Raw genomic sequence first — 23834 nt, forward strand, 5'->3', positions numbered from 1 at the left:
ATATTTGTCTGTCTGTTTTCCATTATACCTTTCTGTCTCAAACTGTCAGAACAAGTCTCTAATACTTTATTTCCATTTCCATCTTCCTCAGACTAGTGATGCAGTTCACTATGCAGCAGTGAGTTTGGCTCCCAGAAGCTCCTCCTCCAGGCCGGTCAAAGTGAAATACAGTAGAGACGCTGTATTGTATTCTGAGGTCAGGCACCGTCAACAGGACTGAGAGGTTTAGTCCTGGACAGGTGGAGATATGAGGGAGAATTAATATCAAATAAATATCTCTTGTTGACTCTCATACATAAAGAATATTCAAATATGACCAAAGACCTCTCTGTCATGTTCTTTGTGAAATATGAACAAGCCAGCCACAGGAATAGCACTACTTACTTTTTCAATTATTACATTTTTTACATTTATATAAATCTGCAATAAGCAATATGACAGTTTACAACCAATCCTGAAACAAATGTTTGCTATGTGGAGATTCCATTGAGACATAATGATATAAACCAATATCCACACACCAACCGCCAGCTACTAGTGGTTAAATTATTATGATGGGCCATGAAACAGAAAGGGCAGAACCTACAACACAAACTAACAATTCACAAGACCAAATGTGCAGTGCAAAATAATGCTTAATAAATGGTTCAATAAAACATTTGAGTGCAATGTGTTTGCAGTTGTCTATCAAAGCATGCTCATAAAATAAGACAAGGGTTTATTAATACCTTCTAACCAGAAATGTCAGCGCAGGTTGCACTTTTCAAACTAGCCAAGTCTCAGCCTTTAACTTGTGTTGTCTCTCCTGCAGTAAAGGTAGTGTGTGAGTTTCCATTTCTGGAAAATTAAGTCCTTGCAGAGCTTTTACACAGGAAGACTGACCTATAGCCTCAAGCCCACAGCGTCTTGCAGTTCAACCAGCCAGGTCTCACAAAATTCTGTGAAATGAGCATGATGTCTTAAAATAGAAACATGTTCTGCACACAAAAAGTGAGAGAAACGCGTTTCCCCACCAGAACGGATTATGTGGAGGAGACACGACTAGAAACAGGAAGTAGTTTGACATTGAAATAGTGAAAGTAAGGGTGTGGAGGTCGAGGTGGTGACTGGGCAGATACATTTACCTTCAACTTCAATGACCTGGGTTCAGTTCCCTACTCATGTAAAGAAGTACTCTAGTGTGAGTGAAGTTTTCATTTTCAGTTTTTATTAATTAATCTTGACCAAAGACTTACCCTAACCTTAATTCAATTGTTTTTGTTGCCTAACATTAAAGTTTCAGTTCCTTAAATTCTACTTTCCTAAACTTAACCTTTAGTTAACCTTTTCATGTAACATGTAAAAAAAACATGTCCAATCGCTATTGTCATTCAATCCTCAGCAATCATCAGAGCTGTTTGTGAGCTGCAATATGAGATCAAGAAGCGGACCAAGTCACAGTGAACAGGACATAACATCCATCAATCAACATAAGATAGACTCAACACTTCTTCCAGTATTTAAAGTACCTAGTCTTATTACATAAGAAACTGTACATCCAACCAAGCAAAGAGCTATCCACTGAAATGAAATGAAGCAGTCATTACACTGAGGCCTATTGACCTTTGCCCATATGCTCTGCACCTCTTTCAGTGCAGCAGCCTTTGTGGTTTTCAGCAGGATGTAGAGGTGTTTGTGCTCACACATACATGCTCCTCATGCCACTAAAGACCATTATAGCATCCAAAACCAGCACATTTGTTACATATGGTATCTAATCAACCTAAAGGACCCACAATTAACTCATCAGGTCACTTGTAATTATAATAATGTAATGTAAAATAATAATAATAAATATAGCATAGCAGCAATGCACTGGATTTCACTATAAGAGCATCACAATGATGAAATATGCTGTCAGAGCAACGGCATGGCTCTTTGACGTGTTTTTAAATAGTTTTTTAATACAATGGAGTTCTATGGCTGCTGGGACATGGCTGCATTGGGCATCGGCTACATGGACGAGACTTGTTAGCAAAACAAAATCATTGCTGATTTAGTTATTTTCATAGGATTTGTTGACGGTAAGAAATGCATTAAAAACACCAGCCTAATCCTTTAAGACTGATTGCAAGAGGCTTACAATGGCTAGCAACGGCAACATCTTGCCCCCCCTCCCCCTACCCCTCCCTAGTGTTTGAGAGTAGAAGAAAAAGAGCTGCCCCATGAACACCAAACATAACTGTTACCATTTGTTGCTATGAATGGTTTTATCTTGTGACTAGTGTTCCTGACTGAACTTGCAAAGTAAAACGGTTTCTATTTTGTGCCATAAAGCAATAGAGCACATTTCCTGTGGCACCTAGTGTCAAATGCTGTCACGATCCAGCCTCCGTGAACCTGTCTGCTGGTTGTGGGTGTGTTTTGGTTTTGTCTGTCTGGCTATTCGTTTCCCTTGCCCGCTCTCTCTCCACACCTGGTCTTCATCCACAATCAGTGCACCTGTCCCAGATCAAGCCATCGCCACTCCTCTTCACTCCAGTATAAAGATGCTGCAGAGAGAGCCAGTCACTGCTGGATCGTTGTGCCATACATGGTTTGTTGTTGTGCACACTTCCAGCTCTCTAGTTGTCTGTTTGCCTGCTTGTTTGCCAGTCTGCCTGTTGCCAGCAGCTTTACGCCTGTTCTCCCTGTCTCCAGGAACGCCTGTTTGCCTGCCCGCCTCGTCTGCTCGCCATGCCCCGCCAGCCAGCTCTCATCCTGGGAATCACCTCCACCTGGCTGCCTTCCCCACGGACTTCCCTCCCCAAGACCCCAGCTCAAACTGCCAGTCTTCTTCTCTTCGTCACCGTTGAGCAGAGAACAAAGACTTAATAATTAGACTTGACAAGTAATTTTGACCTTACCTGTTCGTCCTGGTCTGCATTTGGGTTCAGCCTAGATTCCTGACAAATGCAGTGTAAAGGACAGTCTTGCCAGTCTTCTTGGCCATGGAGTTTTGTCTTTTGTTTACGGTAATTACATTGTCTCAAAATGAATATGGTGATATGCTTTACCTAGCACCTTTTAAATTTTGTTGCATTTATTTCTGTACTTATTTACTTTTCTATTCTTTAAGTTACCAATGCTGCTGGGAATCATCTGGATGTGGACTGTCAAGACAAGTCTGCCGCAGCAGCAAGACTGAAATAAGTTTTGACTGGAAGACACCAACACTCAGCCTAATGCCAACACAACACAGCATGCCACACAACATGCACGTTATGTTGTGTATGGTTAATTTAAAGAATATTTCATTTTATGGTAGTTTGCTGTACTTTCAGTAAAGACTGATACAATTGAATTTATAAACATGAGCAGAGTGTTAAATGTCTAAATTGTAATGCTTGGTCTATTCCCCATGCGTCTGTCTTGGTTTGACCAGCTTGTAAATGTCCCCCTGTGTGTAAGTCTTGTGTGGTCAGTTTGTTTACTTCACTTGTATTTATCAACTCGTATTTTGAGTTCGGAGTGAGTTAGTTAGTTGACTTCAGTTTTAATGTGCCCAAGAACAGTTCTTTTTTTGTAACAATCTTATTTTCTGTCATTTTACCTTTTTCTGACTTTACTACCCATATTTTCTTTGTTACCATCCTTGTGGATCAATAAATCCTTTAATTTTGAGCACTCTACCTAGTCTACTCCTCACATCTGTCTAATTCCTAGGAAAAGTCAACAAAATCATTGTCTTACTATTTCTCTGTAGAGTATGTGTAACCCCCCCCACACACACACACACACTTAAACTTGTATACTTTTTTTTTTGTCTTTTTCTCTCTTCTTTGTACTTTATTCATGTTATTATAGAATGTTGATTATAGCTCGCCGAAGGGGGGCAATCACACCGAGAAACGTCGCTACAGGCGCAGCCGCTTCAAAACCGCTCGGTGCGCCTGTGGAGCAGGGCTGCGTGTGCGACCGGGTTAAAGACCGCTAATATCAGCTTTTCATCTGTGTTTTCCTCTGTCCCACCACATCAAAGGGCATCAAAACAGGAAGGAAAACCCGCCTTCTGCTTGATTTGATTGTCTGCCTAGCCCAAATGTGACATTGACGAGCGGAAAAGTTGAAAATATTTGAACTTTTATGCGCGCCAGAAAAACGCGACGCACGTTGCAAGAGAAGAGCGCATGCTAGGCGCTCCGTACCATAGGAAAACAATGGTTTTGGTCGCAACGTGCTTCTAGCGACGCTTCTCGGTGTGATCGCCCCCTAAGGCACTGTCTTTTGCATATCAGTCCGCACCAGAGTGTATCAGGCGCAAGGATACAAGGGGTTAAGTGGCTTGTGTAAATTCAGAGCTGAGAAACTAACTTGCTGCCATTAGCATGTGTGATCAACCTGCAACATATTGCCTGAATATTGTATTTCTTCCAGGGGTAAGCATGTATAAATAGGTTATAAGGCCCTTAAGCCATTGTGGAAAAGGTTAAATGAATCCCTGAGTGATTTTGTTGCTGTAGGGTTAGAATTCATAGAAATGTTCCTTACTAGCTAAAGTTAGGTCTACCACAAGCTGGAATGTCTGTTATGTTTTGTCTCAAAGCAGTATTGAAGGTTACGATTATTTTTTTCACAATTACTACATTGCTTCTTGCAATATATTTGATGGGGAATATTTTATTCATTATTTTATCTTCAATTGGAGGAGTTGGCTACACAGTAAGGGGTTAAGTGGCTCGTGTAAATTCAGAGCAGAGAAACTAACTTGCTGCCATTAGCATGTGTGATCAACCTGCAACATATTGCCTGAATATTGTATTTCTTCGATAGACTGTGCTCCAGATATAGACCGGTTTCGCATTGCCTTGCCATTCCCATTGGCGGGCTTCACTGCTTCCAATCCACTTCCGACTGCTGCGCCATGGCGACTAGGCGCAGATGCTGCTGTGAGCAGGGAGCCGGCTGGGAGTAACAGTGTCGCCCTCTAGTGGAGTGAATCAGTTATGATCCACAGTGGACCTCGGTGGATGAAAAGACAGTCACCTCGCCAACAGTACTGTTGCAAGTAAGACTGTTCTGGATTACGGGCCCCATCGGATACAATTTGGACTGCATATTATTGTTTTTTTTCTATGTTCACTTAGATAGTGTTACATATACAAGCAGACTACTTTTTCCATTTTACAAGGCTTATTGTGTTTTAAGCGTCTGTAGTCGTTGCCCTTTAGTATTATTTTATATCAGTGAATGACAATTATATCACTATAACATTAACATAAAAATTGTAAGATAAACATTGAAACATGTAATGACATATCTTTCAGACACGATGCTTTTCAGCCCATCTCAATCCAGAAAGCAAGGCTTAGAGACAATGTGACAGTTTCCAATACAAATTTCAACTCAGGCAGCAGTTTAAATCATACAAAAATATAATGAAATGTTTTTTGCTCCATTGTTAACCTACTGATATGACCCACTCAACAACCAATCAGGTATTCTGCAGGATGAAAATGATGAACCAATCAGAAACTTGACAGATCTGGCATGATGTTAAGACTGCTGTTGCGTCAATAAGTCAGAATTGCTGTGGAGAAGAAGCAGAACGAATGATGGAGCTAGGAGCAGAGAAGATGATGGTGTACATTCTCAATGTTTTCCTGCTCTGTAATCTGTGTAAGTAACAAATTTCTACTTGTGGGATTTTTTCATGAGAGTCTACATACACAGAGGTGATTATATGATTTACACTTCCCGCTTTTCTGTTTGTTTCAGGTGTGGCACAGTTCAGTGACATCTATCAACCTGTTTCTTTCCAAACTGCGGAGCTGGGAGACCCAGTTACTATTGAATGTCAGATAAACAGTCTCATAAAAAATAGAGTATGGTACAAATTAACTACTGGAAGGAGACTAGAGTGTGTGGCATCAATACATACTTCCAATAGTCACCATTATTCAGTAAACTTTAATGGCATTAAAAATGACTTGAGCATATCTGCTACAACGTGGGAGGACATTGGCACATACTACTGTGGAGTGTTATATTTGAACTCCATTGAATTTGGAACAGGAACCTTTCTGATGCTAAAAGGTATTTTATATGTGCAATTTACCATTAAACTTGCATCCCAGACTAAATTAACATGAATGTGAACTTCATGTCAGTGATAACATTAATTTGGTTTCTTCCCCAAGGTCCAAAGATGAACAGTGACTCTGTTGTTCAGCAGCCAGTGTCTAAGTCAGTCCAGCCAGGAGACTCTGTAACTCTCAACTGTTCTGTTCACACTGGCAACTGTGCAGGGGAATACACTAGTGTCTTTTGGCTGAAAAACTCACACAATTCTGGTCCTGAAATGATTTACTACTCTGGAAATAAGAATGACAGCTGTGAGAAGACTGAGACTGGCTCTCAACAAACTAGCTGTGTCTACAACCTTCCCAAGAAGAACCTCAGCTCTGCCGATGCTGGAACCTACTACTGCGTTGTGGCTTCATGTGGGGAGATCCTGTTTGGAAATGGGACCGAGCTCAATATTAAAAGTAAGACATCAAAGCTAAAGATGTGAAGGATTTCATTCCAAGATGCTATATATTGATTTTGAGGGGGGGGGGGGGAATTCCTGAAATGCATAAGTTGATAATTAAAAGAATACAGGTGACCCCATCCTCTATAATATTTTAAATGATGCGTACACAGCAAATTTTCCAGTGTAGATCCAAGTGTAGATGTTTTTTTCAGTGACAATTATTTGGAGGTGACAAGTGTTAACTGGAAAGATATAAAGCTGATATGGCTCTGGTCTAAAAGTGTTGAATTAACTTTGATGGTGTGGACTTATATTAAAACTAGCACAGTGTTCATTTTTACACTCTCAACATTAAATTAACACTGACGATTTTGCTGTGCATCTCAAATTTTATATTAATGTCTGCAACCAATGTGAGAGACCAGAAACCATTCAGTGCGTTTTGTTTTGTTTTTTGAAATGGCAGTTATTGCACTTACAGCTTTTTTTATTATGCTTATTCTCTTTGGTGTTAAGGAAACTTAACGGCACTTGACCTGAGTCCAACTGTTGTTGCACTGGTTTTGTCAAACATCGTTCTTGGGATGGCAACACTTCTACTTGTATGGGCACTTTGCAAGAGTCGGAGCAAAGGTCCCACAGGTATTGCAAATTCCACATTATAATCGTTAGCTGTACATCTGTATCAGAAGAGTGACATATTCTCTTAAATTCTGTAGCATTGACAGTAGTTATCTTTGACTCTCTCTTCAGAGGAAACTGATGGATCTTCTGAAAGCAATCAGGTAATGCAATTCATTTTCTTTTATTACCAACAATTGATTTATACTCAAAATTCAACACCGACGTTCCAACATGTAAACTTTGTATAGCCTGTCTGTTTTCCACTAGACCTTTCTGTCTCAAACTGTCCGAACAAGTCTCTAATACTTTATTTCCATTTCCATCTTCCTCAGACTAGTGATGCAGTTCACTATGCAGCAGTGAGTTTGGCTCCCAGAAGCTCCTCCTCCAGGCCGGTCAAAGTGAAATACAGTAGAGACGCTGTATTGTATTCTGAGGTCAGGCACCGTCAACAGGACTGAGAGGTTTAGTCCTGGACAGGTGGAGATATGAGGGAGAATTAATATCAAATAAATATCTCTTGTTGACTCTCATACATAAAGAATATTCAAATATGACCAAAGACCTCTCTGTCATGTTCCTTGTGAAATATGAACAAGCCAGCCACAGGAATAGCACTACTTACTTTTTCAATTATTACATTTTTTACATTTATATAAATCTGCAATAAGCAATATGACAGTTTACAACCAATCCTGAAACAAATGTTTGCTATGTGGAGATTCCATTGAGACATAATGATATAAACCAATATCCACACACCAACCGCCAGCTACTAGTGGTTAAATTATTATGATGGGCCATGAAACAGAAAGGGCAGAACCTACAACACAAACTAACAATTCACAAGACCAAATGTGCAGTGCAAAATAATGCTTAATAAATGGTTCAATAAAACATTTGAGTGCAATGTGTTTGCAATTGTCTATCAAAGCATGCTCATAAAATAAGACAAGGGTTTATTAATACCTTCTAACCAGAAATGTCAGCGCAGGTTGCACTTTTCAAACTAGCCAAGTCTCAGCCTTTAACTTGTGTTGTCTCTCCTGCAGTAAAGGTAGTGTGTGAGTTTCCATTGCTGGAAACTTAAGTCCTTGCAGAGCTTTTACACAGGAAGACTGACCTATAGCCTCAAGCCCACAGCGTCTTGCAGTTCAACCAGCCTGGTCTCATAAAATTCTGTGAAATGAGCATGATGTCTTAAAATAGAAACAACATGTTCTGCACACAAAAAGTGAGAGAAACGCGTTTCCCCACCAGAACGGATTATGTGGAGGAGACACGACTAGAAACAGGAAGTAGTTTGACATTGAAATAGTGAAAGTAAGGGTGTGGAGGTCGAGGTGGTGACTGGGCAGATACATTTACCTTCAACTTCAATGACCTGGGTTCAGTTCCCTACTCATGTAAAGAAATACTCTAGTGTGAGTGAAGTTTTCATTTTCAGTTTTTATTAATTAATCTTGACCAAAGACTTACCCTAACCTTAATTCAATTGTTTTTGTTGCCTAACATTAAAGTTTCAGTTCCTTAAATTCTACTTTCCTAAACTTAACCTTTAGTTAACCTTTTCATGTAACATGTAAAAAAAACATGTCCAATCGCTATTGTCATTCAATCCTCAGCAATCATCAGAGCTGTTTGTGAGCTGCAATATGAGATCAAGAAGCGGACCAAGTCACAGTGAACAGGACATAACATCCATCAATCAACATAAGATAGACTCAACACTTCTTCCAGTATTTAAAGTACCTAGTCTTATTACATAAGAAACTGTACATCCAACCAAGCAAAGAGCTATCCACTGAAATGAAATGAAGCAGTCATTACACTGAGGCCTATTGACCTTTGCCCATATGCTCTGCACCTCTTTCAGTGCAGCAGCCTTTGTGGTTTTCAGCAGGATGTAGAGGTGTTTGTGCTCACACATACATGCTCCTCATGCCACTAAAGACCATTATAGCATCCAAAACCAGCACATTTGTTACATATGGTATCTAATCAACCTAAAGGACCCACAATTAACTCATCAGGTCACTTGTAATATATAGTATATATATAGCATAGCAGCAATACACTGGATTTCACTATAAGAGGACAAGAGATGGGAATGACCTGGTTGCTACTGGTACTAGTGCTACTTACAGTTATGCAGTTGTGCATAGGTGAAGTGAAGTGTGAATGTTGACAAACTCTGGAAGAAAATTTTTCTCCAAATTTCAGACTTAATCATCCAACTTTGGAGGGCATTCATGTGAAATTTCCAAGTATGAAATTCATTTTTCAGATAGATCCGACAGCACATGAATAAGCCAGTAGTCTCTCCCTTTTGCCACACCTTTATGGGAATTGCAATAAGCTATTTTTGATGTGACCATTAAGATTTGTAGACACAACTAACACAATGTCTAGGGCCAGGTAAAAATATTGATTTTCCGATTAATTTCCATTTTCATTTGGACAATCCAATATTGATTCTTAAAATCCAGGTCGATATTTTAATCTATGCCTTTTGTGTGGATGTGTGTAGATTTTTGCTAAATGTTTTTTGTAGCTGGCCTCCCCTCCTGCAGATGTCTCTAGTTTGCGACAACTGATGCAAGTGGAGGGCAACAGCACCTGTACAACTTTGACAATAATTGGAAATAATATTTTCATATTTTAATAACATGATATTCCCAGATTTTAACGTCAGCTCCCTACTGTGGACTGCATGCATGATATGACTGTTTATAGTTGATACCATGGCAGTGACAAATGTATGGCACTGCCATAAACCAGACTTGTTTTGAATGTCGTAATCTCACTATTTCATCAAACAGTGCATAGCGCATGCGTACAAGCATCGGTAAGTGGCAAAAAAGACGTCAACAGTGTCCTTTGGAACACATTTTAACACTCTGTGTTGTATACAATTCCTTGTTCCTAAATATGAAATGCAAATGATAATACCCATGTCAGAACTTTAGACATTGACAAATCCCCTTTCAACAAGATAGGAGTCTTGTCTTGTTACAAAGATGGTGCGCAAGTGAACCGACCTCTCTTAAAGGGACTTTGGCCTAGCAGCACAGTTGAACTAGCTACTAACAGCAGGCTTCCACCCTGACTAGCTAACACAAGGCAGGACAATATTGATCATAAAAGACCCTAAAAAGGGAATAGCTCCATCCAACTACTGACCAATAACCTGCCTGTCCACAACATGGAAATTCCTGTCAGGGATCATAGCCACGAAGCTGAATGGAAATATGTGTCAATACATGAGCAGCACTCAGAAGGGGACTGGAAACAACATCAGCGGCTCAAAGCACCAGCTACTGGTAGATAGAGCAGTCACCCAAGAATCTAAGACCAGACAGAGCAATCTGAGCACAGCCTGAATTAACTACATGAAAGCTTACAAATCAATGCTGCACACATAGATCCTTGAATGCCCGGCATTTTACCAAGTCAACAAGACACTAAAAACATTCATCAAGAACTCAGTGGGGTTGGGGAGAATAACACTAAAAGCCAAGATAATCACATGCCCTCAGATACCCAGTTGGTACACTAAGCTGGTCAAGAGAGGACATGGAAGCTACTGATATAAAGACTGGGAAACTCCTCACAATGCACAGAGGATTCCACTTGTCCTGCACCCAGACATTGTACACCAGCCGGAAAGAGGGGGGCCAGGGCTTAGTGAGCATAAAAGCCACTGTTCTGAATGAAACACTAAGCATCCATGAGTACATCAGTAAAATGGCTGCAAGGATGAACTGCTAAGAGAATATCTCAGACAGCAGCAGATAGGGAGTGCGGATGAAGAGCAAGTAGAGGAGGTGCCATGGCAAGCCAAGACCCTACACGGGATGTACCGCTGGCAGATAGAAGAGGTGGCTGACATCGGGAAATCCTACCAGTGGCTGGAAAAGGCTGGACTGAAGGACAGCACCAAGGCTCTAAATCATAGCAGCATAAGAGCAGGCACTTAGCACCAGGTCAGTAGAAGCAGTAGAATGCAGGCGGGAACAGCATACACTAGCGGCGCAACCAAGTTTCAGGGGATCGTGTACAGGAACATATGCGGTGAGTATGGGCTAGAGCCTCCCTAATCTAGATGGGAGACACCATAAAGGGTGGATGAGAATGACAGAGCTAAAATCCAGACAGATAAACAAGTATTGGCCAACTCACTAGACCAGACAGAAGCTGAAAGGGACTACCAGGGGCTGAAAGACGAACTAGAGAGGTGGAAAGTGAAGGCAAAAGTGGTCCCAGTGGTGGCAGAAGCACTCAGGGCTGTGATCCCAAAGTTGGGAGAGTGGCTCCAACAGATTCCAGGAACAACATCCGAGATCTCGGTCCAGAAGAGTGCAGTCCTAGCAACAGCTAAGATACTGCGCAGAACCCTCAAACTCTCAGGCCTCTGGTAGAGGACCCAAGATTGAGGAAGACACACATAACACCCATATGGGTGAGAAGGGAATTATATATATATATAGTATATACACTTATACATACATATACATACAAATAACTAAACATACACATCCACAAATACACATGTATATACATTCAAACTCGCAAATACAAAGCAGCACACATATAGTAGTAATAATGAATATGTAATGAAAAATATAGAAATAAATTATTGTGTACCACTGTTTAAAATATATCCGTTTACAAAGTGCTTTAACAAATCAAATAAAAGCAAATGTCATGCTCTTAAAATAAATTCAAACAAGAAAAAACAACATAAAAAAAGATAAGAATAGAGGCTAAAAACTATTATAGTAAAATGTATTTATATAAATAAAAGACATTCTATTGAATCAAGTCTATAGAAATAGAATTAAAGAAGTGATTTGAAGGATGATAGTGGCTCGACTAGCCGAAGGCCAGGTAATTTCCAAGTCAAAAGTGCAGTCATCTTTAGTCTTAAAACTAGACACAAGAATCTGAGGTTGGCTACTGGTTCAGAGGGGGTTAAAGTGATGTTGAACTTTGGTAGGACCTTGGGTTGTGTAGCTTCCTGGCCATGATATAATGGCAAAATGGTAAATTCTCTGTTATCTGTTGCTCTGGTGCTCTGATAGAGGCGATTGGAGAATTGCGTTTTTTCTCTCTCCATTCACTGCCATTGTATGGCGACACAGGTCTCAAAATCAAACTTCTAGCACATAGGGTTAGGGTTAGAGTCAGTGACCGGACACAAACAAAGCAGATTCTGACAATATATAAAAAAAACTAGTCATGCTGCTGAATTGTATATCAGTGAATCGCTTTATGTTTATTAAACCTTTCAGTTTGAACAAGTGTAACACTGAAATCCGGTCGGAGGAAACTTATGCCATTGGAACGAAAAAAAGAATATGTTTACCAATAATTGTAATTAGGCAAAGAAAAGTGAGATACTAGTTTTTTATATATTGGCAGAATCTGCTTCTCAAAGTCCTGTCTCCCACCTTTTTTCACCTATTCACAATTATTCTCCAATCATCTCTACCGGAGCAACAGATAACAGAGTATCACCGATTTTTGGGTTATATCGTGGCCAGGAAGCACAACCCAAGGTACTACCAAAGTTCAACATCACTTAAAAAAGGTTTGGTCTGTGAACTAAATTGAAGCACGACCTAACAGAGTTTTAAAAGTGGTCAGTAAAATCTTAAAATCAAAAGAGTTACAGCGAAGAGATGCCAGAGGTGGAAAGATGTGATTTCATCTCTGCATACCAGTCAAAATCCTAGATGCTGCATTCTGAACAGGATGGAGAGATGAAAGAGACTTTCAGTAGATGAAAGAAAAGACTTTTGAAGGATGTTTTTTTTTTTTAAGTAGAAAAACACAATAAGCAGCTTTGAAACAATCTGCCATATAGATCAGAAGTCAGGATTCAATTCTGTGAGCCTTTCATTCACTGTCAAAATGTGCCTTGGTGTCTTGGTTCTCTGGACTCTAACTTTAGAGAGTCATTCATGTACTCAAGTATGGATTGAACTTACTAAAATCGTATGAACAGCATGTGAATTTGGTGTGTATTTTCTGATTAAATGCAGACTACATGCTATCTTCTTTTCAAGTCAGAGAATATTATGCCTGCATGCCGGTTATCTGGTCTGCATAACTGTGAAAGCAAAAATTAAAAATTAATTAATTAAATTAAAGTATTAATTAAAAAAAAAGTAAAAATTGGAGCATAACTGGACTCCACTGTATCTTAAACCAATGTTTATGTATGAAGACAATTTCTGTTTCACTTATTTTAAAGCTGATGTAAGGATGTGGAGTCATTTTGTGGTTCAGATAGCCCACCTCTTCCCACATGTCTCTTTTCAAGGACCAGCATTGGCACTGTAGGGGGCTGTGACCAAGTGTTCAATGTTGCCTAAATAGGACATTCAGTCAGTTCAATCAAACACAGTCTTGTCTCTGAAGAGTAGAGTACGTACGGAGATTCTCTCCATTCAACACAGAAATTTTGACACAATGACACCTCCGAAGTTTGCTTTTTATCTGACATGTCTATTCTTGGGGAGGATGGGTAAGTTTTACCTTTTTAGACTGCAGTTTGAATCCTTTAAACTGTAAGGTCAATCTTCATATGATTGCTTCTAACATTTTTTAATGTATTCTGCAATACAGTATGTACATTACGATTTACTCTCTGTCATGACATAAAATTAATTGTGCTTTTGCTATTTTTACTTCAGATCATATGACAACTCTAAAACTGTCCTCATCTGTACGTCAAGAGAGTGGTCTTGCATCAGTTAATGTTGGCGACAACGTGATTTTGCAATGCTTCTGTGAAGGTGACGTTGCAGCAAAGTTTTACTGGTATAAGCTAACACTGGGACAGAAACCAAAGCTCATGTCTACCTTCTACAAGTACGATAAAAATGGCAGTTTTCATGATGAATTCAAGGACAATCCACGCTTCATACTGGACACTGGAAATGGTAAGAATCACTTGAAGATCTTAGATTTGCGCCTTTCAGACTCAGCGACTTATTTCTGTGCAAGCAGCTATTCCTTTGACTTTGCATTTGCGGAGGGAGCTATTCTCAGTGTAAAGGGTTCGGGTTCCAACATCCAAGCTTTCATCCATCAGCCAGCGTCTGAGACCATCCAGCCAGGAGGCTCTGTGACTCTGAACTGTACAGTACACACTGGGACCTGTGACGGAGAACACAGTGTTTACTGGTTCAGAAGCTCAGGAGAATCTCGTCCAGCAATCATTTACACCCATGGAGTCAGGAATGATCAGTGTGAGAGGAAACCCAAGACCCAAACACAGACCTGTGTCTACAACTTCCCAATGAAGAGCCTGAATGTTTCTGATGCTGGGACCTACTACTGTGCTGTGGTCTCATGTGGGGAGATACTGTTTGGAAATGGGACCGAGATGGACATTGAACGTAAGTCACATTTTAGCAGAGGCTGTCTCATTTCACAAATAGTTGTGATTACTCCCTCACCAAACTTCAGATTAACATTAACAGAAAAAAGCAGAACATTTTGCAATGTGTCCTAATGTCTGGATCTGTGCAGATGGGGATTCTGTTGTCTTAGTGTATTTCTTGATTGCGGCATTGGCATTCACCACCATCCTGGTTTTTGTCCTGGCTTTCTCTGTGTACAAGATGAACAAGAGCCAATGCACAGGTAATTCATATTCTTTGTATTTGATAGCATATATTCACTGTACATGGCATTTCAGTAAGAGGGCTTTTCATAATATTTTCTCAAAAACAGATTCTCAACCAAGGTCAGCTGCCTCTATTTCAAATGTAGAGGTGAGTCTTTTCTATTTACATCAACTGTTGTATTACTGTACCAAGATATTTTTATAGCACAACAATGGCATGTTTCTGTGGGCTTCTGTTATATTGCTGTCATGTGGAATATGTTACATTATGGTTATTTACCAATTATACTTTTTGTTACCAGGGCCAAGATGCAGACAACCTCCATTACGCTGCTTTAAGTGAAAACAAATCCAACAGATCAAGAAGAAAGAGGGACAACACCAAGAGTGAATGTGTGTACTCCAGCATAAGGCAGTAGAGCTGGGCATGTTTCATCTGTACTTTGATTGATCAGGCTTTGTAACACGGCATAATTTTATCAGTGTCTCTTTATAAGGGTAATGTAGACTTTTCTGAAATAGGAATAGTTTTGTCAAGGTGATTTCATCTAAATATGATGACTGTAAAGCCTTGCCTTGCAATAATAATAATCCAATAATCCAAATATGCTTTTAGAGGACTCAGGGACATGACTCACTTGTATGTTCCAGCTATTTTCATCATTCACAAACAAAGAGTATTTCAGTTATATAGTTTGTAATATTTTTTATCAGAGGAGCTGATACACATCAATTGAGGAAACCATTACAAGTGGTCAATGATGCTGAATAGTCCACTGTTTTATAAAGCAGGTTTCCTTTACCATTAGAGGATTAACCTTCCACTGTTTAACAGTATTGAACTTTTATAAAGTCATATAAAAGACTGAAAAAAATAATAATTTGTATTGCCATTTTCAGCTTTCCCCAAAGTATCTATGTATGTTAATGTGTCGCTATACCTGTAGATTACAATGTGCAGAGAAGAACTACATTCACACCTCTGTAGTGCTGGTGGGGTTAACTACCGTAGAGAGTTTCTGCTATAGAGTTTCTGCTATTGGAAAAATAAGTAGTAAAAATAAAATAAGCATGTACCATGTACACTTGATGACCTGAAAATTCCCCTGCATCTGTCTTCTACACTGACCAAAAGCATGAAATGTGCCACTTTTCCACAAAGCCAAACCTTCATCATTGACAGTGCACTATGTACATGTGTAAGGCAAAGGTCCAGTTTCATAGTCACTCATAGAAACAAACCATACTCATCAGTCTCTCTTAGTTTAATGACACAAGGAATAGTTACATGCAATGCAGTGTATTGGTAAATACCTGTTAGTCTTCGGTTGTTTGCTGTAGACACACTGATTGCATGACACAAAACCAGAAATGTAAGACTCTTTTTATAGCTTCCTTGCGGTCGGCAGTCTAAACATGCTTTGGTATGGTTTGGTCATATAGCCTAAATATCTAGGACCCTGTGCTCTCTTTGTTTTTGTGGTTTCAAGCAGGATGTGTGGAGTCACAGTGTTGCCTCATTTTCTTGCACAGCACCCATATACTGTAACCCTATGTATAACTGCTCTACAAAGAGTAACTCATGAGACACTTTGACCTTGACATAAAGTGTGTGTGTGTGTGTGTGTGCGTGCGTGCATGTGTGTGTTTGTAAGGATAAACCAGATTTTATCTAATGAACCTGAAAGTATGTATTATTTTCTTCATGATGCAATATGAAACCATTCTAATCAGTTGATAGGGTGATAAGAAAAATGGTGCAAATTGGTTAATTGTATGAGTTGCTCTCTGTGTGTTTAATCTATTTGTCCCTGGGTGCAAATGTGTAGGATTGACTAACGGCACAAAGATAGAGCTTCAACCAAAACAATTTCTCTACTTGTTCCTATGGAAACAAATACACAGACATGTACAGATGCTGTCCAGTCCCATGGCACCTAAATGTGCAACATCAACCGTTGCTGTAGTGTAAGTTTCTACATATTCTTGGAATAGTCTGGAAAACCACATCATTCACCAATTAAATGTATTGTAAAAAAGAATAGATCCACACTACTACTATACTGTTACGCTCTGGTAGGTTAGCTGTCTTTCAGTATCATAGCCTGTTAGCTAAAATGTTTAGTTAGCATTGCCCAAACTTAAATTCCACATCTGTAAGGCAAACTGCTATGCTAGCACAGTCTAGTAACTCAAATATTCACCAACGAAAAGATTTTTTGTCACGCATAGATAAACCTCTACAGTTGCACACACACATTGTGATATGAACACTAGGCAAGTGAGCATCACTCAATATGAGGTGAGAGAGTGCCGTTTCGTTGGCATTGGGCAATTCGCTGGCAAAAGTATATATTTTTTTGTTACATACAGATTAGCCACCACAGTTGCAAAGTTATACCTAACCATCATTCAATATGAGGCAAGAGAGCACAGTCTGATTTATCAACTGACTGACTTGAATTTGGCTCCTGGTGAACACGTCTTGTGCCATGGGAAAAATAACTCAAGGGGTCGCCAAAGTCATGAAGTTCCAAATTCTGCGGGTAGCAGCTTAAACAACACCACACGTTGTATGAAATGAGTAAATAATTTACAAATAATATTCTCTCCATTTGAACTGCTCTATGGTCATTAGGTAAAGGCGGTCACACACAGGATGAGAAGCATCGCATCGCGCCGCTTCTCATTAATATACGTTAATATGTGTTAATATCCTTGAAGAATCTTCGATTGGTGGCATAGCCTATAATTCCGGATATTTACCTAATTCATTGATTAACCGTTCATCATCCATCTTTCGTTTTTTTTGAGGGGGGGGGGTTTAGGGAGTTTCCTGTCGGCGCGACTTGACGTCAAAACGTACAGCTGGCGTGATCCCCTTCGGGCCATTCATAAAGTGAATGAATGGATATACTGGATAGCCTACATTTATTTGATTTAATAGGCGATGTTTTTTAGATGGAAAAAAATGGCAGCTGACAAAATAAAAATGAGTTATTGTTTTTAAAATATTAGATAGCATGCTACTTCTGTTCACAATGATACATTTCAAGCCACATATCTAATAGATTTTAGGGTCTTGTTCTGGGTTTAATAGCAATAGTGGAAAACATGAGTGGCGCTCCAAGACTCTGAGCAGCGCTGGAAGTTGTGGCTGGGCGCCGGCAGACACTGCCAGTCAGCGGCAGTGTGTGCCCCTTCATTGTAAACACGGGTTTCGAATTTTTTGACATTGTATGACGTCCAACTGACACGTCCGGTGTGCGACCCCTTTAAGGGAGGGAGACCTCAGGGAGGTCTGGGAGGGAGGAACCGAATAATGTAATTATTGTGCAAATAAGAAACAAGCTGGAGAAGATTAGTGCTCTGGCTCAGAAAGAAATGGCAGAGGCTAAAAGGCTGGGAACAATTCATCCTGAGAAAGGAGCTTCGAATCTGAGCTTTGGATCCCAAGACCTATTAAGAAAGCTGGTGTGGTATTGATCAGATGTGTAAGGGATGAAGAGGAAGTTGATGAGAAGTACTTGTTGTACTTGGTTGCTCCAGCCTCCTCCCTCCTTGACTTGGACCATCTATCAAAGGACCCGCAATCCTGTTCTCACAGATATGATCAGACCAACAGGTCCCACCCAGCTCCTGTGAACAAAGGAGGCAGAATTCACTTTCAGGGAAGGGCAACAGGCTCTGAGTAGGAACCCAGTACTTGACAGTCCAGATTTTGAGGCACTTTACGACCTGATGCTTCAGTGTGTAGTCTGTTCTCCTCCATGGGCTGCCTGACAGCTGCCATCCTGTGGCTTTCCACAGGTCCGCTATTCCACAGTGGAAAAGGAGTGCCTGGTGGTGAAGTTTGGCTCTTGACTCCCTGAAGTATCTCAGGGAGTTAATCTTAGACACAAACCACAAAGCACTTAAGTGACTAGAGAGGATGGGGGACACCAGCGAGAGGATAACACACTGGTACCTGGCCATGTAGCCACTGAAGGTCACTGTCCATCACATCCCAGGCAAGGACAATGCAACTGCTGAATTCCTACCCCACTGTCCTAGCGAGATTCCAGGAAATGGGTGTGTGTGATGTTCATACCACCTGCTGCACATCAGTGCTCAGCTGTCATGTAATACACACACACACACACACACAGTCACCAACACCTCCTCTATTCCCTTAACTCCCCGTTTTTTTATTTTATTTTATGGCATTATACACATTTGCATCCATAATGCACACACAAACCACAGCACAATGACAACACATAGCTTTTGTTTGAGCAATATTCACACCTTTACTGGCATTTGGACACATGTTAGCTAATATGAGTGCACACATTTTAGTCTAACCTTGTAATGTTCAATATTGCTATTTACTTTGCTGTTCAATTAAAGGTTAAAGGCTACATGCGTTTCTCAAAATTAAGACCACATTTAGCATAAACCCATTGATTCCTGATGCAAAGAGGATGTTGGTACTTGCCCCCATCTCCTCCCTGGCATTTGTTTTGAAGAGCTAGAAGACAACTAAGAGCTGATAGCAGCCCTTGATAACAGTGAATATGCACTCTGACCAGGTAAGCTAATATGAAGTTGAAACTATATAAGTAGAATAGTGCAACTGGAATAAAGTTTTGTATAACTTGCAAAGTAAAATGGTTTATATTTGTGCCATAAAGCAATTAGCAGATTTCTTGTGGCACCCTATTTCAAATTCAGTGTAGAGGCCTGTAGAGGCTCCATTTCCATTCTTTAAGTTACCACTGCAGCTGTGAACCACCTGGTCATCTTGGGATGTGTTGGCTGGAAGATACCAATGCCCAGCCAACACCAACGCCACATCATGGAGAGTAATGTCATGTTGGTATGGTTAGTTGAAAGCAATGTGCTTTCATTTTATGGTAGTTTGATGTTGTTTCAGGAAAGGCAGATACAATTGAACTTGTAAAGATAGTACGGTAGTAAGTGTTAAATGTAAATGTCAAAATTATGTTTGTCTATTCCCCATTGTGTCTGTCTTGGCTTGGCCACCTTGTATAAATGACCCCGTGTGTCTGTCTTGTGCTGTCATTTTGTTTAGTATTTACTTTGTTCACGTATTTTGAGTTTGTTTTAGTTGACATCAGTTTTATTGTGGCTAAGAGCAATTTTTTTTAGCAACCTTATTTCCTCTTCCTGTTGTTTAACCATTTAATCTGTTTCCTGATTTTGTTACCCCTATTTTCGTTGTTACCACCCTTGTGAGTCAATAAATCCCTTAATTTTGACCACTCTACCTGTGACTCCTCAAATTTGTGTAATTCCTGTGAAAAGTCAACAAATTCTTTATCTTCCTATTTCTCTGGAGAGTTTGCAAGTAGACTACTTTTTTCATTTTACCAGCCTCTTATTGTGGTTTAAGTGTCAGCAGTCGATGCCATTTAGTAAGTTTTAATATTTTTGAGAGAATTATGATATTGACTAAGATAACAAATATAAGATAAACATTGAAAAAAAATACTAATATAACATTGAATTATGACATTCTTTCTTAAGATGCCAACTACTCTGATCCACTCAGCAGCCAATCAGGTATTCTGTAAGATGAATATGATGAACCAATCAGACGCTTGCCTGATCTGATATGTAAAAGATGTTGCTCTTGGTGAATCTGTTAAGTCTGCTGCCGCTTCAATAAGTCAGAGTTCCTGTGGAGAGGAAGCAGAATCAATGATGGAGCTAGGAGCAGGGAAGATGATGGTCTATCTTCTAAATGTTTTCCTGATCTGTAATGTTTGTAAGTAACAAATTTCTACTTGTGGGATTTTTTCATGAGAGTCTACACACACAGAGGTGATTATATGATTTACACTTCCCGTTTTTCTGTTTGTTTCAGGTGTGGCACAGTTCAGTGACGTCTCTCAGCCTGTGTCGTTCCAAACTGCGGAGCTGGGAGACCCAGTTACTATTGAATGTCGCTTAAACAGTGCTACTAGAAAAAGAGTATGGTACAAATTAACTACTGGAAGAAGACTACAGTATGTGGCAACGGCAGAGAGTTTCTATAATCGGAGGATATTTGGTGATCAATTTAATCATGGTTATTCAGTAACATTTGACGGCATCAAAAATGACTTGAGCATATCTGCTACAACGTGGGAGGACATTGGCACATACTACTGTGGAGTGTTAGATTTAAACGATATTAAATTTGGACCAGGAACCTATTTGATGATAAAAGGTATTTTATCTGTTCAGTTTACCATTAAAACATTCGCCTCCCAAAGTAAGTTAACATGAATGTGAACATGTCAGTGATAACATTCATTTGGTTTCTTCCCCAAGGTCCAAAGATGAACAGTGACTCTGTTGTTCAGCAGCCAGTGTCTAAGTCAGTCCAGCCAGGAGACTCTGTAACTCTCAACTGTTCTGTTCACACTGGCAACTGTGCAGGGGAATACACTAGTGTCTTTTGGCTGAAAAACTCACAAAATTCTGGTCCAGAAATGATTTACTACTCTGGAAATAAGAATGACAGCTGTGAGAAGACTGAGACTGGCTCTCAACAAACTAGCTGTGTCTACAACCTTCCCAAGAAGAACCTCAGCTCTGCCGATGCTGGAACCTACTACTGCGTTGTGGCTTCATGTGGGGAGATCCTGTTTGGAAATGGGACCGAGCTCTATATTAAAAGTAAGACATCAAAGCTAAAGATGTGAAGGGTTTCATTCCAAGATGCTATATATTGATTTTGACAAGATAAAATGACCTGCAATGCATCATTTCATAATTAAAAATACAGATGACCCCATCCTCAATAATGTCAGCATTTTCTGAGCAAAGGTCTTAAGATAGCTAATAACTTAAATGATACGTACATAGGAAATTTTCCAGTGTTAGTAAGTCTAGATATTTCACTGACAGTTATTTGGAGTGTTTACTGGAGACACGTTGGTCTACTCATAGAGCTGATATGGTCTAAAAGTGTTAAATTAACTTTGATGGTGTGGACTAATATATACACTAGCACTGATTTTGTTTTTCAAATAGTAGATTTTTTTTTTTTTTTTTTTTTAAATAAAATACTGTTTGTTCTTTCTCTTTGCTGTGAAGGAAACTCACCACTTGACCTGAGTCCAACTGTTGTTGCACTGGCTTTATCAAACATCGTTCTTGGGATAGCAACACTTCTACTTGTATGGGCACTTTGCAAGAGTCGGAGCAAAGGTCCCACAGGTATTACAAGTTATGCATTATCAGAAGCGGAGTAATTTACTGTCTTATATTCTGTAGCAAATGGCACTGACAGTAGTTATCTTTGACTCTCTGCAGAGGAAACTGATGGATCTTGTGAAGGCAATCAGGTAATGCAATTTATTTCCTTTTATTACCAAAGATTATTAATATAAGCCAAGAGTTCACTTATGTACCGTAACATACGTTTTGTCTCATACAAAAGATACTGATACTGTCAGCTTGTGACTGTGGTCACAAGCTCAACACCCACATTGCCACATGTAAATTTTGCATGGCCTATTTGTCTGTTTTCCACTACACCTTGTCTCAAACTGTCAGAACAAGTCTGTAATACTTTATTTCCATTTCCGTCTTCCTCAGACTAGTGATGCAGTTCACTATGCAGCAGTGAATTTGGCTCCCAGAAGCTCCTCCTCCAGGCCAGCCACAGTGAAATACAGTAGAGACGCTGTATTGTATTCTGAGGTCAGGTACCGTCAACAGGACTGAGAGCTTTAGTCCTGCACAGGCGGAGATATGAGGGAGAATGAATATCAAATTAATGAATATCAAATGTATCTCTTGTTGACTCTGTTACATAAAGAAGGTTCTCTCTGTCATGTTCTTTGTGAAATATGAACAAGCCAGCCACTTCTTCACTGTAATTAAAGCTGCACTAGGCAACTTCGCACCTTTGCAGCTCCAGTTGTCAGGGAAAGGTAACTGTCTGAATTTAAAGGACATCAGTACTCACAAATTATATAACATGATGTCAGTAAACTGCCCACATGTCTCATGTCGACCAAAACAGCCAGTCTGTGATCGCTTAGGAAGATCTAATGTTGGTGAGTCCAGCTTTGAAACTGAGACAATTTGTATTTTGGTCTTAAAGGATAAGGCTGGTGTTTTTTAATGCATTTCTTACTGTCAACAAATCCTATGAAAATAACAAAATCAACAATGCGTTTGCTCTACTCCCGTTACTTTCTGACTTCCCACGTACCGTTTTTAGCCTTCAACCCGGAAGTCATTGGCTCCAACTGTAAGCTAAAAACCTTTAAATACAGCTCACAAAGATATAGTTTCAATTTTAAAAATCGCTAACTGTTACCACAAAAAGTCAGGCTATTGTAGTTATTACCAAATCAAATTCAAATGGGAACAAATTCTTCATTACGCCAGGGACTATTTTCGGTGCTACGGAACTAATTTCCTGAGATCGCAAACGTGTTTACAGCCAGCTTATTAAGTTGTTTGAGGAAAAAGTTGGCTGGCCCGGTGCATCATGATGATAAAATATGCTGCCCAGAGCAACGGCATGGCTCTTTGACGTGTTTTTAATCGTTTTTTTAATACAATGGAGTTCTATGGCTGCTGGGACATGGCTGCATTGGGCATCGGCTACATGGACGAGACTTGTTGGCAAAACAAAATCATTGATGATTTTGTTATTTTCATAGGATTTGTTGACGGTAAGAAATGCATTAAAAAACACCAGCGTTATCCGTTTAAATTCATTACTTCCTGTCAACGTAGAAGTGATCATAACTAGCTCACTTTTCTACATTGTGGTATTCTTAAATCCTTATGTCAATGAAGATGCTCAAACTGCTAAATTCAACTTAGTTGTATGTTTTAACTATATCAGAGCAAAATGTTTGTATTTTTTCCACAACTAAGTATATTTAGTAATATTTATTGAATAATGTCAGTGTATATGACCACAAATATTACAAAGTCATTGTCAAAGTCAATCATTTTTATGATTCAAAGTCACAACCAAAGTAAAGTGCAAAGTGATACAACCAAACATAATTATATAAGTCTGTTATAACATTGTAATTAACTTAGCTCTTCTATGTAATTGCA

The 23834-nt window shown here is 39.6% G+C and overlaps 3 protein-coding genes across 3 annotated transcripts; all 3 read left to right on the forward strand.

The window, feature by feature from the left end:
- Positions 1-5594: 5594 nt before the first annotated feature.
- LOC144537860 (immunoglobulin lambda-1 light chain-like) lies at positions 5595-7578 on the forward strand. Its single transcript, XM_078281716.1, has 6 exons — positions 5595-5637; positions 5737-6054; positions 6159-6526; positions 7030-7135; positions 7247-7278; positions 7450-7578. Exons 1-6 carry the CDS (start codon positions 5595-5597, stop codon positions 7576-7578), a joined length of 996 nt encoding a protein of 331 aa, XP_078137842.1.
- A 5961-nt stretch (positions 7579-13539) lies between these two features.
- On the forward strand, positions 13540-15421 carry LOC139925014 (uncharacterized). The gene is made up of 5 exons (XM_071916249.2): positions 13540-13649; positions 13819-14526; positions 14660-14773; positions 14864-14904; positions 15059-15421. The coding sequence occupies exons 1-5, from the start codon at positions 13595-13597 to the stop codon at positions 15173-15175; spliced, it is 1035 nt and encodes a 344-aa protein (XP_071772350.2). The 5' UTR covers positions 13540-13594; the 3' UTR covers positions 15176-15421.
- Positions 15422-20463: 5042 nt separating this feature from the next.
- LOC139928683 (signal-regulatory protein beta-2-like) lies at positions 20464-22559 on the forward strand. The gene is made up of 6 exons (XM_071921303.2): positions 20464-20526; positions 20626-20970; positions 21075-21422; positions 21843-21965; positions 22062-22093; positions 22347-22559. Exons 1-6 carry the CDS (start codon positions 20484-20486, stop codon positions 22473-22475), a joined length of 1020 nt encoding a protein of 339 aa, XP_071777404.2. The 5' UTR covers positions 20464-20483; the 3' UTR covers positions 22476-22559.
- Positions 22560-23834: the final 1275 nt, after the last annotated feature.

The sequence above is a fragment of the Centroberyx gerrardi genome, chromosome 23 (assembly GCF_048128805.1).
Source record: "Centroberyx gerrardi isolate f3 chromosome 23, fCenGer3.hap1.cur.20231027, whole genome shotgun sequence".
NCBI lineage: Eukaryota > Metazoa > Chordata > Actinopteri > Beryciformes > Berycidae > Centroberyx > Centroberyx gerrardi.

What these genes read in the sequence shown, in the direction of transcription:
- LOC139928683 (XM_071921303.2), top strand. Translation starts at nt 20,484, where the DNA reads ATGATGGTCTATCTTCTAAATGTTTTCCTGATCTGTAATGTTT. An exon ending in TTTCCTGATCTGTAATGTTT is followed by an intron (nt 20,527 to 20,625) that starts GTAAGTAACAAA and finishes TGTTTGTTTCAG; the next exon opens with GTGTGGCACAGTTCAGTGAC. An exon ending in GATCTTGTGAAGGCAATCAG is followed by an intron (nt 22,094 to 22,346) that starts GTAATGCAATTT and finishes CGTCTTCCTCAG; the next exon opens with ACTAGTGATGCAGTTCACTA.
- LOC144537860 (XM_078281716.1), top strand. Translation starts at nt 5,595, where the DNA reads ATGATGGTGTACATTCTCAATGTTTTCCTGCTCTGTAATCTGT. An exon ending in AACCTTTCTGATGCTAAAAG is followed by an intron (nt 6,055 to 6,158) that starts GTATTTTATATG and finishes TTCTTCCCCAAG; the next exon opens with GTCCAAAGATGAACAGTGAC. An exon ending in GATCTTCTGAAAGCAATCAG is followed by an intron (nt 7,279 to 7,449) that starts GTAATGCAATTC and finishes CATCTTCCTCAG; the next exon opens with ACTAGTGATGCAGTTCACTA.
- LOC139925014 (XM_071916249.2), top strand. Translation starts at nt 13,595, where the DNA reads ATGACACCTCCGAAGTTTGCTTTTTATCTGACATGTCTATTCTTGGGG. An exon ending in GACCGAGATGGACATTGAAC is followed by an intron (nt 14,527 to 14,659) that starts GTAAGTCACATT and finishes GGATCTGTGCAG; the next exon opens with ATGGGGATTCTGTTGTCTTA. An exon ending in GAACAAGAGCCAATGCACAG is followed by an intron (nt 14,774 to 14,863) that starts GTAATTCATATT and finishes TCTCAAAAACAG; the next exon opens with ATTCTCAACCAAGGTCAGCT.